General features: G+C 43.3%; 1 protein-coding gene across 2 annotated transcripts in view; it reads right to left on the bottom strand.

Annotated features, from left to right (window-relative positions):
- The window catches only part of SMYD3 (SET and MYND domain containing 3), a 709,727-nt gene that overhangs the window by 104,063 nt on the left and 586,118 nt on the right, over positions 1–19,546 (bottom strand). For both annotated transcript variants that reach the window (XM_043923815.1, XM_043923816.1), the window contains 2 exons: positions 5,246–5,333; positions 733–907 (listed from right to left, as the gene is read on the bottom strand). In XM_043923815.1, the coding sequence (XP_043779750.1) occupies positions 733–907; positions 5,246–5,333 (263 nt within the window). The remainder of the gene's footprint in view (positions 1–732; positions 908–5,245; positions 5,334–19,546) is intronic.

The raw sequence follows: 19,546 nt of genomic DNA, 5'->3' as shown, positions 1-19,546 counted from the left end.
ATAGCTCAACTGGAATTCCATCACCTCCACAGCTTTAGGTTCTTAGCCCACTGCAAACCAGGCTCCCACACCCACCAGTGTCAAATTCTCAGCACCTGACTTTAACACTGCTATTCCTCCCAAAGTTCCTCTGATCTGGGGTGAAACACACACTGGCCTGGAGGAGCTGAAACCAGTCAAGAAACAATGACCAACAGTTCCTTCCTCTGACTCAATGATGTGTTTGAGAGGGCTGTCTCCCTGCTCTCCAGCTTGGGTCATAAGGCAGTTAGGAGGTCAAACGATTCAAGTGAAGGCACCCCAAGAACCATGAAGCCCTGAGAAGTGAAAGAAACCAGCATTGCTGTCAGCCAGACGGAGGGCCCCCCACCGCGTCCTCTCCTGGATCAGCAGAGCTAATGCCACAGCCCCACCCGCAAGCTACCTCTGTGCTGCACTCCTCTCTGCTCCCCTGCCCCAGGCTCCGCACTTGCCTTTGCCACCTGGAGCAGCGCACTTTATTAGAATCACTGGCTCCACAGAAAGACAGCGTCTCATTAGTCCCTGCACAGACCCAGGTCTGACACATGGAAGGAACTTTATAGATGATGAATGAATGCATCAATGAACAAAGGTTTGGCTTTACACACAGAGCGGGCAGCAGATGCAACACGCTTCTAAAGCCGCAGTGATGAGCATGAGGTCACATTTTCGAGCCTTCACCCCTCACTCTAGCCTGTCCCCTCGACTCACCTGTAAGGCTCCATGGTGCGGATGCCGTAGAACAGCGCCTCCTCCAGGAGCCCGAGGTTGATGCAGGCGTCCATGGCGCAGTCGAGCACCTTCAGCTGGTAGATGTTGATATCAGGAAGCCGCTCAGCGTTACTGCTTATGATCGACTGGCACATGGCCAGAACCTGTTCCCACTCTGTTATTAACCTCAGTTAAGGATTCATTGTGTTCATCAAGGGAAAACAAAAGTAAAATGAGAGTCTCTACAAGGCTGAAGAGCTCCCAGGCACAGGAGGGAAGGAAGTGCCCATTATTTTGCACAGATGAGCTGCCTGAAAACACACTCGAGAAACAAAAACATGTAAGTGGTGTCTCAGAGAAGGAAATTCTGTTTACATCAACAAACCGTCTTCCAACCAAGCCTGTGCTTTGGGGGATTAGACTTTCAGAGAGTCATTCTTCCTTCCTAGTCCTACTAGATGAATTCTCTTGAAACCCAGTCCTCAAATGAATGCAGCTATTTATTAAACTGAGCTAAAGACTAAGTTCACTTTATAATTATTTACTCTGCTAGCTGCTGTTTCAAAACTCTTCTGAAATTAAAGAAGCTTTAGAGAGATTCCTTTTAATAAAGGAGGAGCTCATTCTTGCTTCTGTGTCGTTTGAACCTTGAGCATATATGAAGCCAAAAACACAACCCAAAGGCGCACACAAGGGGAAGCAATTGAAAGAAATCCATTCTACTGGATCTCAAATTTTTTTGAGTATAAAACAAAAGTGATCCAAGTCTATAAAACAATGTGTGTGTGCTCAGCCAGATCTACTTCTTCCAGCATTCAGACTCTCAGGGCACTGCTTTCCAACACATTAGTAAACAGTTTAAATAAACCAATCAAGTCAGCTGTGTGAGTGGGAACTCGTATCTTTCTTTTTTAACTTTTTATTTTATTTTGTATTGGGGAGGGGCTTCCCTGGTGGCTCAGAAGCTAAAGAGTCTGCCTGCAATGCAGGAGACCTGGGTTTGATTCCTGGGTCAGGAAGATCCCCTGGAGAAGGGAATGCCTACCCACTCCAGTAGTCTTGCCTGGAGAATTCCATGGACAGAGGAGCCTGGGGGGGCTATAGTCCATGGGGTGGCAAAGAGTCGGACACGACTCAAGAATCATCACTAATATTACAGCCAATTAATGTTGTGGTAGTTTCAGGCGAACAGCAAAGGGACCCAGCCATACACATACATGTATCCATTCTCCCCTAACCCCTACAAGAGCTCATATCTTTATTAATCCTCACAAGAAATATATAATCGTCTGAAGGCAGAATACCTGGGACTACAGGCCTGACTACCTGGGTAGAACTTCAAGCACCAAAATGCACGGCTAATGAGCATTTCTGTACATGATACTCTATCACTTTAGGCCGAGTCCTGTCTTTGAGGAGTTAACTGTGGTCTTGCAAGAGGTACATTTACTGAAGAAAAGTGACTTGGTGGCTTTCTGTTTTACTCATCTGACATGTGTGCTTAAAGTTTACTGCATGTATTCCCTAGAAGCTGGGGGAGGCGGTGTCTTAGGCAATGCACTGGTTTTGTAACAAACTCCAGGCTAACCTCTGTGGCTTTTCATCCTAGGATTAGATATGTGATGGATTATCAGGAGGAACAACTGTCTCTTACACAATGCCCAGACATTTCTGTGGCAAGACTCTGACCTTATTTTAACATCAAGTTGTGAGACTGCCATTATTATTTGCCTGTTCATTTATATATGCTCCAACTCATTTTAAAGAGGTTTGAGGTGACAAGCCTTGGAAGTAAAAACCAGATGCAGCCGCTGATAGGAATACATCTGCTTTATGCCCCAGCAAGCTGGCAGGAACCACATGGCGACTTTCCTTCGCAACACTGGCAAGTCTCCTGGCAAACAAGGCAAACCTTTCCTGTAAAAACACCTCAGTGAGCAAAAAAATGGAATAATTTTAACTAAGCGGCTTTTCTCCCAAGCTAATGCTGACATGTATAATGTTTGCTCAAAAATTGAGTCCCTGGCATTTGCTGGGTGTTTACCACAAGCCATTCTGTTCCAGTGAGGAGAGCAGGGCAGACAGCCTATCTGAAGAGAAAAGAGTACTGATGCCAGGACAGGCACCTTTCTGCAGAGTTTCCCATGACTGTTAAGAAAATTAACGGGGAAAGAGAAAGGGGAACACAGTGAATCCACCTGGGAGTTAACTCCTTGAGACTCAAAGACTGACAACCCTGGGCTCTTACCATCGTCCACTGCTTACAATCCTCCCGTGGTCCCCGAGCCTACACATAACATCTAGTCCAGTGCAAGACACTGAAGCAAGGCCCGACCACGTTCCCGTCTCTCACACTGAACAACTGTAATTGGGCCGCAGGTGGCTGCACCTCCATGTGTGCACAGGCTTCTCCCTCAGGGTCTCCCCTTCTCCACCGCCTGCCTGGTAAACTCCTCCTAACCCTCCCAGGAAGTCGCCTCCTCTGTGAAACCTTCTTTAACCTCCCAAAGTTGACTGCTGTGCTTTCAATGTCCCTCAAATATTAATCTATGTATTTACTACCCAACTACTCATGAGGGCTGGGAGTGCAGGCTTGTGTCTTCTTAATCCTGCCTGGACCATAAGTGGGTTATAACCAGTAAGGCACCTGGCACAATGCTGTCAGTAAAACTCATCCCACTGAGACTGAACTGATCATCCTTGGGCCCTAATTTCTCTGCAGGGCACTACACAGAACAAGTCTTTTCTGCAGTGTAACAACAGCTCTCTGGGCCTGAGAACCGTCCTCTTGCTCTCAGATTCGACTGCTTTCCAATTGTCTCCCATCCTGTCTGCAGAGTTTCAAATACCACTTGATCCTGGTTCCATGCCTCAAAACTCATTTTCTTCTTTATCCCTTTCTATGTGTCCTACCCCAAACCGAAGAGAAAATTTTAGATATGGTCGGACTAATACTATTACCTTTCTCATTTTCTATTCTCTAGTTCTATTAATGGAGTCCAAGATCACAGGAGTGTTTTGTTTTTTTTTTCCTGGGGGGGGCGGATTATATCATACTCTTAAGCTTTATTGAATTTTGATGTTTACTAAAAACCTTAAAATTCTTTCACAAATTCTGTTGTCAAACTTTATATATATTTATACACTTGAATTTTTTGGCCCAAATAGAAGATGTGAGATACCCTTTTGTTGAATTTCATCTTCATCTCAGGCATCATTGCATCATTCAAACCTTCAAAGATCTTTTGAGCTCTTGATTTTGTCATCCCACCTCTGCCATCCTTCCATTCCATATACTTCTGAGAATTTGATGAACCTCTGCTCTGCATCCTCAGACAAGGTGCTGAATCAAAGGTGGAAGAGGACTGGTTTGGGAACAGAGTACTCCACAGCATTAGTGATCCATTAAGCATCAGTTTTGCAGTATGGCTATTCAACCATTTAATGAGACGTCTGGTCACACTAGCATCTAGCAGAAATCTCTTGGTTACTTTTTAAAATCAAATCTCTTTCTGAAGTCTACATACAAACTTTACCAAAGAAAGCCATGACTCTGCGAACTCACCGGCTCTTAATGAACCCCTGCAGCATCCTGGTGATCACAGCTTCCTCTCCATTCCTTTGGTCACTAGCTTGAGATTCTTTACCAAAACTGCCAACAACAAAATCTCACTGGACTATAGATTTCAGAAATTACTTATTTCACCTTTAAAAAATAGGAACATTTGTCTAACTGCCTCTCCTGCTCTTTTACAATTCCTTAAAGAACACTGTACTTTGGAAACCTCATCTGTAGATTTTCTTAGCGCCTGGGATATAATTTATCTGACAATGTTTTGCAATCTTTTTTTTAATCTACCTTAGTCTCTTTCTCCCTACCTTGTGGTTTCTTTTTGTCACATTTTTGCTCAAGCTAATTCCACTACCGCAAGTGGCTCCCTCTTAGCCTCTGACTATCTAAGCCCTGTCCCTGATTTGGGCTACTTTTCACATAGTATAACATCGGTGGAGCCTTCCCAGAGGACCTCCATCATATACGGTCTCTCCTTACTCTAAAATGTGACCCACTCACGGTCCTTACTATTTATGCCAAGAAAATGTCCTGTGCAGCAACTCTGACTACCACTGTAGTCATGGCTGACTATAGTCATTAAATTATAAGGATTTTAAGTTATACATTATAGAGATGTAGGTCATGGGAGGAAGGGAATCCAGAATTTGTTACTTTGTACATATGTAAAGAGCATATTCCATACTATCCTACTAATCCTGGCTATAAATTTTGATTATCAACTAATGATGGTGAGGAATTCACGTTGACCTTACTGCAATCTTTCCTCGCCATTGCTGAAATTGTTGGCTGGGGTCAGGGATGCAGCCTGTGAGTGTGGAACAGAATGAAGCTCTCTGGCTCATGGAGAGGTCAAACCCTGGACTTGAATTCATTAATACCAGGCTCCAACCGGTAAGGAAGCAATCCTATGAACAACTCAGTCCACAGGTAAAAGGATACTCCAGTGTGCCTTCAGTTCTTCAATTTTTTTCAGGGATTCTTGGACTTCCTTCCATACCTGTTCATCACCAGTGAGCATATCAGCATCCTGTTCAGGCCACATTAAAAGGACAGAGGAAGACAAATTCCTTGATTTAAAAAATGGGCAAGAATAGACATTTCTCCAAAGATATTCAAATGACCAATGAGCACATGAAAAGATGCTCAACATTATTAGCCAATGGGGAAATGCAAATCAAAACCATAAGGAGATATTACTTCACACCTACTAGGATGGTTATAATAAAAAAGATAATAAATGTTTGTGAGGTTGTGGAGAAATTGGAATCCTCATATATTTCTGGTAGGAAAGTAAAATAGTGTAGCCACTTTGGAAAACAGTCTGGCAGTTACTTTAAAAGTTAAACAGAGTTATTATATAACAATTCCACTCCTTCCACATATGTCCAAGAGAAATGAAAATATATGTTCATACAAAATCTTAAGCATAAATGTTCACAGTTACGTCATTGATAGTAACAAAGTGTAAACAATCCAAATGCCATGAACCAATGAATGGGTCAATAAAATGTGGCATAGTCACACAATACAATACTAGTTGACAATAAACAGAACTAAAGTACTACAACATGCTACAGCATAAATAAACAGGAACAACATCATCCTAAGTAAAAGAAATCACTAACAAAGGACCACATATTATATGATTTCACCAGTATGAAATGCTCAGAATAGATAAATGCATACAGACAGGAAAGTATATTAGCAAATGGCTAGGGCAGGGGGGTGATAGGTATAGAGAATTGGGGAGGGACTGCTGATGATTTTTTAGGGGTGATGAAAATGTTTAAAAGCAATTGTGGTGATAGTTTTCATCACTTTCTGATGTGATGAAAAGCTACAAATTGCTACACAAAAGCTATCAAATTGTAAACTGTAACTGAATTGTATCCTATGTGAATTATGTCTCAGTAAAGTTTACATATATTCATATATGTATGTATAAATATATTCGGGCTTCCTTGGTGGCGTTAGTGGTAAAGAACTTGTGTGCCAATGCAGGAGAAAAAAGAGACTTGGGTTCAATCCCTGGGTCAGGAAGATCCCCTGGAGGAGCACATGGCAACTGATTCTAGTATTCTTGCCTGGAGAATCCCTTGGACAGAGGAGCCTGGTTGGGTACAGTCCATAAGTTCACAAAGAGTCAGACATGACAAGCACCTTAGCGCACATGCATTTATGTATTTATCAGGAAAGAGAACAGAGGCAAGAGCAAAAATTATTTGTCAGGAGACGCATGAATAACACTTCAATCAAATATTTAGTCATCAATCAAAATGAGGATAGGTAAAAGATGAGTACAATTATACCCATGTGAACCAGTTTGATTACTACAAAAACTAAAAAAATAAATAACTTAAAAAGTAATTCAGAGCTTCACAGGTGGCTCAGTGGTAAAGAATCCACCTGTAATGCAGGGGATGTGGGTTCCATCCCTGATCAGGGAAGATTCCACGTGACTCGGAGCACCTAAACTATTGCGCCTGTGATCTAGAGCCTGGGAGCCGCAACTACTAAAGCCCAAGTGCCCTAGAGCCTGTGCTCCACTACAAGACAAGCCAGTGCAATGAGGAGCCTGAGCACCACAGCTAAAGGGTAGCTCCCCCAAGCTGCACGCAACTGGAGAAAAGTTTGTGAAGCAAAAAAGCCCTAGCCCACCCAAAAATAAACTAAAAAAATTTTAAAAGGCAATTCAAAATGAAAGTAGGAGCTACCATCTATTCATTGCCCATCCTCCTACTGGGTCCTCTGTTTTTCCTATACATCTACATTTTAAGAGCACATAGCCTCATGTGGCCGTGGCTACCATATTGGGCAGTACAGATATATTAGAACAGTTCTGTCATCTCTGAAAGTTCTAATGGATGGTGCTGCTTTAAATAGGTTAATCAAAGGGTAAGAAATTCTGGGGCACTTCCCTGGAGGTCCAGTGGCTAAGACTCTGTGCTCCCAATGCAAGGGGCCTGGGTTCGATCCCTGGAACAGAAACTAGATTCCACACGCCAAGACTAAAGATCCAACAATGAAGATCAAAGATCCCATGTGCTACAATGAAGATCTGGAGCAGCCAAACAAGTTAATTAAAAAGGTAAGAAATTCTCAGACTCTACTCAAAACCAGGTATTCCATATCCACTAGATTCTCAGTGGGGGTCAGGGAGAAGAACAATTCTAGGAAGTTATATCAAATCACAGCCACTGTGGAGTGATGGTTAAACTGAAGGAGGGCAGACGTTTTCAAACTCTATGTATCTCACTAGAGGTTCTTACGTACCTACTAGGGAAGGTTTATATTGACAGAATGACCCCTGTGAGAATCACTGCCTGAGTAAATAAGCCTGTGTTACTGGTGGGAAGATACAAGTCACTTGGGTGTGCCAGGGCAGGGGAAAAAAAAAAAGGGCTACCAAGTACCACAGAAAAGAGATCTCAAGTACAAAGAGAAGCAGAGGGGGAATGTATGAGGAAGTGTGTGTGTGTGTGAGGGTGAGTGTGTCTGTGTAACAGGGATTTATGAGTCTCTCTATATATGCACTGTACACATGTGTAATATGACAGGATGGTTTTTAAAAAGACACCATAAATGGACTCTGCTTTGTTTAGGAAATTCTAAATAAGAACCTAGCTTTCTGTATGTATAAGAGGGAAATAAAAGTCAATTGCTTTTAAAGAGGTAAACATCAATCTCCTTCCAAATACTTGCTGTTAAGTCCATCTTCATCTCCTGAAGCCTCAGTTCCAACACATGACTACAAAGCCTTGAGTAACTTCCCAGTACCTCCCATGTAAGCCCACATAATAAATCGTGACAACCATGGCCATTCTTGATTAAATTTTTGTTTTTTATTTCACTACTGGCAGCTCAAACCTTAGGCTCTAGGCAAAATGTCTTACTTGTTAGTCCTTATGGTAAGGAGAAAAATGGATCCCCAAAGAAGTCCACGTCCTGATCCCCAGAACCTGTGAATATGTTAGTTTCCATGGTAAACAGGAATTAAGTTGCAAGTGGGACTAAGATTGTTGGTCAGCTTACTTTAAAGAAATCAACCTGGACCACCCAGGTGGACCCAGTGGAATCACAAGGGTCTTTAAAAGAGGAAAGAGGCAGAAGAAAAGATCAGAGCAATGTGATGTGAGGAAGACTAAACCTGCCTTTGCTGGCCTGGAAGATGGAGGAAGGGACCCTCAGGTCAAGGAGTACAGGCAGCTTCCAGAAGCTGTAGAAGTCAGGGAAATGGATTCTAGCTTGGAGCCCCCAGAAGGAGAGTAGCCCTGCCAAGACCTTGATTTTAGCCAAATGAGGCTCGTGTCAGGCTTCTGATCCATAGACTATAGATAAGAAGTTTGTGCGAAGTCACTAATTTTACAATAATTTGTTACAGCAGCCACAGAAAACGAATACAGTCCATGACATACTTCTGCTTTTGTGACCACTGGAGTTTGGCACATGCCCTCCCAGTGCATGTGAGGGTCCTAAGTTGCTTCAGTAGTGTTGGACTCTTTGCAACCCTATGGACTGTAGCCCACCAGGCTCCTCTGTCCATGGGATTCTCCAGGCAAGAATACTGGAGTGAACTGTTATGCCCTCCTCCAGGGGATCTTCCTGACCCAGGGATCGAACCTACACTGGCAGGCAGGTTCCTTACCACTAAATGCCACCTGGGAAGCCCACTCTCCCAGTATCTGAAGGTAATTAATTTGATCATCCACCTACTCAACTAGTATCCACTAAATGCCTGCAGACATTGCTCTAGGATACAGAAGTAAATCTGATTTCAGTGTTGGCCATCTGGTGATGTCCATGTGTAGTCCTCTCTTGTGTTGTTGGAAGAGGATGTTTGCTATGACCAGTGCATTCTCTTGGCAAAACGCTATTAGCCTTTTGCCCTACTTCATTCCGTACTCCAAGGCCAAATTTGCCTGTTACTCCAGGTGTTTCTTGACTTCCTGCTTCTGCATTCCAGTCCCCTATAATGAAAAGGACATCTTTTTAGGGTGTTAGCTCTAAAAGGTCTTGTAGGTTTTCATAGAACTGTTCAACTTCAGCTTCTTCAGCGTTACTGGTCGGGACATAGACTTGGATTACCGTGATATTGAATGGTTTGCCTTGGAAATGAACAGAGCTCATTCTGTCATTTTTGAGATTGCATCCAAGTACTGCATTTCGGACTCTTATTGACTATGATGGCTACTCCATCATAGACTTCATCAGGTGGACATCACAGACATCAGCACATGGACATCACCAGATGGTCAACACCGAAATCAGATTGATTATATCCTTTGCAGCCAAAGATGAAGAAGCTTTATACAGTCAGCAAAAACAAGACCCAGGAGCTGACTATGGCTCAGATCATGAACTCCTTATTGCCAAATTCAGACTGAAATTGAAGAAAGTGGGGACAGTCACTAGACCATTCAGGTATGACCTAAATCAAATCCTTTATGACTATACAGTGGAAGTGAGAAATAGATTTAAGGGACTAGATCTGATATAGTGCCTGATGAACTATGGATGGAGGTTCGTGACATTGTACAGGAGGCAGGGATCAAGACTATCCCCAAGAAAAGGAAATGCAAAAAAGCAAAATGGCTGAGGAGGCCTTACAAATACCTGTGAGAAGAAGAGAACCAAAAAGCAAAGGAGAAAAGGAAAGATACACCCATTTGAATGCAGAGTTCCAAAGAATAGCAAGGAGAGATAAGAAAGCCTTCCTCAGTGATCAATGCAAAGAAATAGAGGAAAACAACAGAATGGGAAAGACAGGAGATCTCTTCAAGAAAGTTAGAGATACCAAGGGAATATTTTATGCAAAGATGGATTCAATAAAGGACAGAAATGGTAGGGACCTAACAGAGGCAGAAGATATTAAGAAGAGGTGGCAAGAATACACAGAAGAACTGTACAAAAAAGATCTTCATGACCCAGATAATCACGATGGTATGATCACTCATCTAGAGCCAGACATGCTGGAATGTGAAGTCAAGTGGGCCTTAGGAAGCATCACTACTAACAAAGCTAGTAGAGGTGATGGAATTCCAGTTGAGCTATTTCAGATCTAAAAGATGATGCTGTTCAAGTGCTGCACTCAATATGCCTGCAAATTTGGAAAACTCAGCAGTGGCCACAGGACTGGAAAAGGTCAGTTTTCATTCTAATCCCAAAGAAAGACAATCCCAAAGAATGCTCAAACTACCTCACAATTGCACTCATCTCACACGCTAGTAAAGTAATGCTCAAAATTCTCCAAGCCAGGCTTCAGCAATATGTGAATCGTGAACTTCCAGATGTTCAAGCTGGTTTTAGAAAAGGCAGAGGAACCAGAGATCAAATTGCCAACATCTGCTGGATCATCGAAAAAGCAAGAGAGTTCCAGAAAAACATCTATTTCTGCTTTATTAACTATGCCAAAGCCTTTGACTGTGTGGATCACAATAAACTCTAGAAAATTCTGAAAGAGATGGGAATAACAGACCACTTGACCTGCCTCTTGAGATACCTGTATGCCGGTCAGGAAGCAACAGTTAGAACTGGACATGGAACAATGGACTGTTTCCAAATAGGAAAAGGAGTATGTCAGGGCTGTATATTGTCATCATGCTTATTTAACTTACATGCAGAGTACATCATGAGAAACACTGGGCTGGAGGAAGCACAAGCTGGAATCAAGATTGCTGGGAGAAATATCAATAACCTCAGATATGCAGATGACACCACCCTTATGGCAGAAAGCAAAGAAGAACTAAAGAGCCTCTTGATGAAAATGAAAGAGGAGAGTGAAAAAGTTGGCTTAAAGCTCAACATTCAGAGAACTAAGATCATGGCATCTGGTCCCATCACTTCATGGCAAATAGATGGGGAAACAGTGGAAACAGTGGCTGACTTTATTTTTTGGGGCTCCAAAATCATTGCAGATGGTGACTGTAGCCATGAAATTAAAAGATGCTTACTCCTTGGAAGGAAAGTTATGACCAACATAGACAGCATATTAAAAAGCAGAGACAGTACTTTGCCAACAAAGGTCCGTCTAGTCAAGGCTATGGTTTTTCAAGTACGTATGGATGTGAGAGTTGGACTATAAAGAAAGCTTAGTGCAGAAGAATTGATGGTTTTGAACTGGAGAAGACTCTTGAGAGTCCCTTGGACTGCAAGGAGATCCAACCAGTCCATCCTAAAGGAGATCAGTCCTGGGTGTTCATTGGAAGAACTGATGTTGAAGCTGAAACTCCAATATTTTGGCCACCTGATGCAAAGAATGGACTCATTGGAAAAGACCCTGATGCTGGGAAAGATTGAGGGCAGGAGGAGAAGGGGACGATACAGGATGAGATGGCTGGATGGCATCACTGACTCAACAGACATGGGTTTGGGTAGACTCTGGGAGTTGGTGATGGACAGGGAGGCCTGGCGTGCTGTGGTTCATAGGGTCATAAAGAGTCAGACACGACTGAGCGACTGAGCTGACTGACTGAGAGAAGTAAAGACATGGGACAACCACAGTGTTCACAATGAGGAGGGAGGAGGAGCTCGGGATGACAGAACACACACACACACACACACACACACACACGTGAAAAATATATTTGTCAGAGAGAGAAACAAACAGGAAAGGGGGAAGGGGAACACTGGTCCCAGGGAGTTTAGGGTGATCAGGAAAGGCATTGCCGAGAAGATAACTCATGAGTGGAGGAGGAGGTGAGGAGCAGAGACAAGAATTCTAGGGACAGTGAACAGTAAGTCCCACGGTACAGAAGCAGGTGGAGGCCTGAATGTTCCAGGAGTGACAAGGAGGCCAGTGCAGTTACAATTCCTGGGCTGTCATTTTGCACATGTCATATCATCCTCATTTCAAAGATAAGTGAAAGTGTTAGCTGCTCAGGTGAGTTAGACTCTGTGACCACATGGATTGTAGCCCACCAGGCTCCTGTGTCCATGGGATTTCCCAGGTAAGAATACTGGAGTGAGTTGCCATTTCCTTCTCCAGGGGATCTTCCTGACCCAGGAATTGAACCTGGGTTTCCCCATATTGCAGGCAGGTTCTTTACCTCTTTGATTCTGCCACTTCCAAATACCTAGCACAAAACCTTGTATGGAGCAAAAGATCACTTAAACATCAGCAGAATGGCTCTGGAAGGAGAAAATGAACAATTATATGATAACAATCAGGATGGCTCTTATATGTCTCTTTTTATTCCTCTCACCATCCCTGTAGGGCATCAATACCTAAAATTTACAAAGGTGGCACAAGATAGTCCTAAAGCTTAAGTAACCACTACAAATGTCCCTTCTACATCGAATTGCCAGAGGTAAGATTCAAATCCAAGTCTGTCTGGCTTCAGAGCCCACGCTCTTTCCACCATCTTCATGTTTAATTTGAATTTGCTTTTTTCCTAGGCTTGCTTAAAAGGTGAAACTCATGTCTGTGAGACAGTAAGTTGAACATATATTCAACTCAATCAATTCAATTCAATTGATCATAGATCAAGTCCTATGATCTTCCTAGTCTTAGCCCTTGGAAAAGGCAATGGACTCCTCCAACACGGAGCCCACAGTGGGACCTGTATTCTTTTACCATGGCCCAAGGCAGAATAATTTCATATGGGAATTATATTCACAACTAAATTCCCACCACTATCTTATTAACTTTCTTTTGGTTTGAGCCTAAGGCTTTATTTACTTAATAGAAGAGCAGGCAAGCTTGGAAATTGTTTCCAAACATTCAGAAACAATAGCTCTAGGGAGCACTAAACATTGGAGATAGACATTCACTAACAGCTAACCATCCACCCCTGGAGTGTTTCACCAAGGTGACAGTCTCCACTTTCAGGTTCCCAACACACCTCCCCTCACTTCAATGTCCTGATCCTCCCAATTCCATTCTCCTGTAACTGTCCCTAAAATGGGGCCAGTCAGGAGGAGACCATTCAAAGGGGAGTGTGTGTGCGTATGTGTGTAACATATATCCACAAACAGAAAGACTACTTAGGGAAGCGGAACTTAAATCTTCTCCTTTTTCAATCTGCAAATATAGGAGTAAATTAGTGTGCTCTTTTCACAGCCCCTGAGGTATGAAGTTAGTAAATTTATTTCATTATTTCTTATCCAAACGTATCAAAGATATTTGCTATCATTTAGGAAAAAAATTTTTTTAATTCCTTTTTTAATTTCAGCTTTACCATGTAAAAAGGGCTTGAATGAATGAGTCTTGAAATTTGTTTTCAGTGGTGGGAGAATATTTTATACATAAAATGTATATTATATTATACATTATATGTATGTGTGTGTGTGTATATATATATATGGTTTGTTTTGAAATCAAATGTAGTGTTACTGAGTTTTCTCCAAATGATAAACATAACTCAGGCTATAAGCAGAAGGATTCCTAAGAAGGTTCTCTCTGCTGGGAAATGATGAAGAGAATTGAGAACACGTTGGTTCCAGCCCCAACAGCACCTCTGTCCTGACCCCTGTGTTTCCCTGTCACATCCTCCTTTGTCTGCCCCCAGCTGCCTCACTGGTAAAACAAGAAGCTGCTCTCATGACCATCTGACCACTTTAGAGCCTAGAGCAGACCACTCCCGCACACAACTCCAGAAGAGTCCTTAGAAAGTGACTCCATTTTAAACAATAAAAACGTGGAAATAGTTAATCTAAGGCGGGACTGTGCCAGCTGTCCTCAGAATTTGGGTAGGAATGAATCTCCTGAATTTCTCCCTTCCCCCTTCAACTACTCAAGCTCCTCTATCTGCCCCCGCCCTCTCAGCAACCAGGTACAAACTCCCCCACAATTTGAATTATGCTCTTGATATTTCATTCTTTCTCATTCATTCCCATTCTTTTCTCTCACGGCCCCACCCCAAATCTGACCCATCCCCTGGCTCCATCTTACTGCCAGTACACCTACTCTTCCAGGTGGAATCTTTGCCCTTTGGATTCTGTTAGGACTAAGATTGCAGTTTTCTGCTTTTTCCTTGCCACTTCCCAGGTGGCGCTAGTGGTAAAAAAAAAAAAAAAAAAAAAAACCCATCTGCCAATGCAGGAGACATTAGAGATGTGACAGGTTTGATTCCTCCATCAGGAAGATCCCCGGAGAAGGAAATGGCAACCTGCTCCAGTATTCTTGCCTGGAGAATCCCATGGCGGGCTATAGTCCATGGAGTTGCAAAGAGCCTTGGATTGCCATTTCCATTCATTTCTCCAGCTTTCTTCCCATTTGTCCTTTAGGAGACAGTTTCAAATGTTCTCAGTTAGGAAATCTTGTCTATCCACCCTCTGAGGCAGCCCAGCCCTCCTGAAGCATCATAGCTGCTCTGCAAACCTCTCTTTAAACAAAAAACAAAAAACCCCGTAATTTTATTTATGTATTTATATATTAATTTTTGGCTGTGCTGCATCTTTATTGCTGTGCCGGCTTTCTCTAGTTGCGGCAAGCAGAGGTTATTCGCTCACGGTGTGCAGGCTTCTCATTGCAGTGACGTCTCTTGTGGAGTATGGGCTCCAGGGTGTGTGGGCTCAGTAGTTGTGGCCCTCCGGGGATAGCTGCCCTGTGGCATGTGAGATCTTCCTGGCTCATCGGTCAAACTTATGCCTCCTGTACTGGCAGGCGGATTCTTTACCACCCAGCCACCAGGGAAACCTTGCAAACCTCTCTCTTAGCACCAAGGTGTCATTAACGATCTAATGTTTCCTCAATTAGCTCAGAACTCCTTGAAGAACCTTGACCTAATCATATCTATTCCCTGTGCCATCATGGTGAGTTATTCAGTAAATGTTTGGTGACAGAGTAAATGAATGCAGAGAGAGGAAACACCTCCTACAATCCACAGGTAACAGTATTATAAGAATAACATAACTTGGACTTCCTTGGTGGTCCAGTGGTACGAACCAACATGGGTTCAGTTCCCAGTCTGAGAAGATCCCTCACGCTGCAGGGCAACTAAGCACTTGCATCACAACTACTGAGCCCATGCTCCACAGCAAGAGAAGCCTCGAGAAGCCCGCGCACAACTAGAGAGTTGCCTCTGCTCGCCACGACTAGGGAAAGCCAGAGAACAGCAGCAAAGACCCAACACAGCCAAAAATAAATAAATACATTTTTTAAAATACAAAAAAAAAAAAAAAAAAAGAAGAAGAAGAACAAAATACCTTAATTCTGCAACAACAAGGACAATCTCAACTGAGGAAACAGGAAGATTATTCTCTTTACTCCATATTTCTATCTTGACTTATTTCTAATACTACTATGTCATAGTTATGTTGGAAAATGGCATGTTCTTACTGGAACTGTTGGTATTTACCAAATGACTAGATATCCGTCTAGAACCTAAAGGTGACCTCTACCCCAGCATATGGAATTCCATGCAGGTTCACGACCTGTGTTCCCAGACAGCAGCATCAAGACTGTGTGTAAGTGAGCTCTGTTGACTCCCCTGGCCTCTACCTCCAACATCACCCGAGCCTCCTGCCACTCAGGTGGCAGACAAGTCCCTGCCCTCAACCACCCGTGGATGGACCAGCAAGGCCATCCAACTTCCCCCACGCAAAGCTGTTCAACAAATAAACGTTTTTCCCTTAAGAGTAAAAGTAGGTACCAGATGATATGAGACAATCCACTACATCAAAGAGTGTCAGTCCACACAGTTAAATTCAGTTGGCCAAATGCTTCCTCTGAGTTTCAGAGTAGGTAGCATCCCTGCCAGCTGCCAGTGGTCCCTGATAGAATTGGAAATCTGCGTCTCTTTAATAGAGTAAGGCTGGAATCCAGCAGGACTGGTTGAGCACATCCTTGGGGAAGTCGCCAGTGGCTCTATCAGGTTCAAACATCAGAGGCAGCCATCCAGACCTACTCTGCATCTGGAACACTTACACAGATGTGTTCACTTGGCTCACAAGCATTTGATGTTGAAACTCTTGCACTGGGTTAATTTCAGATGGTTCACATTAAGAGGAAAAGGAGAAAGGCAATCTGCTTCTCTGTACTTCCTGTTATCCAATCCTCATGCAAACTCTAATTAGATTGGATTGGAGAGAGATGAGTACAGGATGGGAAATAAAATTACTGAACACATAAACTTTTCTAGTAATTCAATAATTCTAGTGTCTTAAAAGAAGAAGAAGTTTTTTGTGGTCTGTTTTGTTTCTACAGCAAAATGAGGTTCAGATATAGTGTCTGCACTTAGGAGAGAAATTGGAAAGTCCTGAAATCAAAATTATGAGAGAAACAAAGTTTAATTTGCAGTGCTTTTTACTGAGATCCTCTGGTTCATAGATAATATAGTGAGACTAATAGAATATGGGCTTCCCTGGTGGTTCAAATGGTAAAGAATCCACGTGCAATGTGGGAGACCTGGGTTCAATCCCCGACTTGGGAAGATCCCCTGGAAAAGGGAATGGCTACCCACACCAGTATTCTGGCCTGGAGAATTCCATGGACAGAGGAGCCTGGCAGGGTATACAGTCCATGGGGTTGCAAAGAGTCAGACACGACTGAGCAACTTTCACTCATTCATTCAACAGATTAATATACAACATCATTCAAAATCTTTATGATCCACAGGAAACAGCTCTACAGGAACCAATTTCCACCTTTTTTGGGAAAAAAACAAAAACAAAAAAACAACTGAAATCATTTCAGATTTAACTTGAGGGGAAAAATAGCTCTTTCATAAAGTGGAAAGATGGTTAAAAATAGAGCATTCACTATTATTCATATCAACCACAAACCAGTCAGTGGGCATTATGGACAGAGAAGAAGAAAAAGAATGTTCTCTCAATGAAGCATCCTCAACTTGCAGAATGATCTAATTAGCAATTAACAAGCAACAGTACACAATAATTAGAACTTAGTGAAAGGAACACTGGGTTTAGTCCCAAAATGAATCTCTGCTCCATAGCCAAGTGATCTTGGCAAGATATTTAATCTAGCTAAAGCTAAGTTTTTCAGTGGTAACAATCCTGAGTAGATGCACATTCTAACCTTTACTAGAAGCACAAATGTCATGAGTGGCATCGTGCTCTGAGTTTTCACTTCCCATCCTAGAAATCAGGGGTCTGACTGGAGTCTGTTTTGTTGGTGGGAGGGAGAAAAAGTCTCACCCTCATGAAGGAGGGAGCAAATTACAATGTAATCAAGAACCACTGTGCCCGCCCCCACATCTCTGTGCATTTCATTCCCTCTGCCTGGAAGGCTCTTCCTCAACTGAGTCATCCAAACTCCTCTCAAGCATCAAGAACCTCTGCCCTCCACAGGCACAATCCCCTGTGTATCTTCCACTGGGTTCTGTGCTAATGGTAGCTACAGGTCACACTGTTGCAGATGAAAAGGATGTCATTCAGATACGCATGGAGTACAATCACCTTGCAAAGTTCCTTTCTTTCATCTTCTTCATAAAATGGTGAAATCTCAGTGCCTGCAAGGGATGTGCACCAAGAATCTATAGCCAGGCTTGAAACTCTGCATCTCCAAGAGCCTGACCAAAGCTCTAGCCCCCTCGTGGACTCTGATCTGACTGACCCCAGAAGAGAGGTCTTCTCAGATTGGCAGGCCTCCTCCAGATAGCCAGTCCTGTTACTGTCTTGGATCCAGGTGAGGAGCATTTGGGCAACTAGGAGCACTAAGCCCAGTCCAAACAAGCACTGATGCTGAAGAGAAGATTCACGAAACCACTGGGCCCATGGCAGCACTGTTCCACTTCACCTCTACTGAACATTCTGTTCCCGCTGCTGCTGTCAGCATTTGCCAATGCCCATTTAATTTGATTTGCCATAACTCTACTGCAGCTACAGATTTCCACAAGGCCACACACTGCAGGGTCAAGGTTACACATACAGGAACACAGAGTTGCCAGAAGGAAGGGGCGTGACCCTTCAGGGGTTCTAGCAAAGTGATCAAAACCTTGAGCATGACTAAGAACCATTGGCCCTTCCCAGCTGTGACCTTAACACCTCCCCTCCCTCTGTGCTGGGTGTTCCCATCACAGTGACCAAAACTTCTTCTCTGAGAATTAAACTCATTTGCTTATATAAAATCACGTCAATTTAGAGGAAATAAAAAAAAAAACAGTTAGCATCCACACACTTGGGGGAGCTTGAAAGCCTACCTATGTCAGTGGTGCTTGCTAGAAATCTGTCTTTAATGTTACATTGTGTGAAAAACTGGCTTCCCAGGTGGCACAGTGGTAAAGAATCCACCTGCCAATGCAGGAGACGCAAGAGCCATGGGTTCCATCCCTGGTTCAGGAAGATCCCATGAAGAAGGAAATGGCAACCCACTCCAGTATTCTTGCCTGGAAGATTTTGTGGACAAAGGAGACTAGAGGGCTGAGTCCATGGGGTCACAAAGAGACAGGACTGAGGACATGTGCAAGCACATGTGAAAAACTAGCATGACTGGCTGATATACAAAGGCAAGTAAAGACTGCATGAAGACCACTGAGGTAGCAGACACTCCTCCCACAAAAAAGACACGTTCCTGAGATTATATAGTGGGGTTATCTGAAGCAGGAGGCTACTGGCTCTGTTTGCAAAAGCACACTTAAGCAGAATTTCTTGCAATTCCTAGCAGAGTCCTGCCAATCCTGTCATATAACCACCACAAGGAGGAAGGTTTGAGACTGGGAAAAATGCAAATCATTTTACAGGAAAAATTGTCCGAGTGGCAACCCTCATTAAGGCAAAGCATACCCCCAAATCTCAGGGCAGGTGTTATTTTAAGAGAGACACAAACCACAGCCCTCACCTCCGTCTGTCTGCTACACCTCCATCTCCTCATTCCTTCTTTAGGAATAGCTGCTTTCACTTTCCTCTGCAAACAAGAGAGGAAGATGCTTGAAACTGCAGCTGAACAGACCCAAGTTAAGTATAGGGGCAATGTTCTAAGAGCGACAGTTACAATGAACTAGATGTGGCTCTTCCAGAGACAGTTATAACTAAGATGAACAATGGTAGGACTTGACTTTCGTGCTCCTGGCATAAGGGAGTGTGTGACAGGCAGCACCAGGAAATGGAAACGAGGAGGCTGGAGCCCCAAGCCCAGTCTGCTGCTGGCCAGCTGTGCACCCTGGAGGCTAACAACGCTTCCTGGCTCAGCTTCCCCAGGTGAGAACCTGATTAAAGTTACCATGGAGATGGAAACCTATCATTCCACTCCATCAGTCACCTGTGTCTGTGGTGTCTGTACCAAGAGAGACCTGAAATTCTGAAGGGTAAGACTTTGAAATTTGTGGTTGTGCAACAGATTAC

Source organism: Cervus elaphus, chromosome 14 (genome assembly GCF_910594005.1).
Source record: "Cervus elaphus chromosome 14, mCerEla1.1, whole genome shotgun sequence".
NCBI classification, from domain to species: domain Eukaryota; kingdom Metazoa; phylum Chordata; class Mammalia; order Artiodactyla; family Cervidae; genus Cervus; species Cervus elaphus.
Note: the sequence above shows the minus strand (reverse complement) of the source record. Positions and strands in the feature narration are given on the sequence as shown.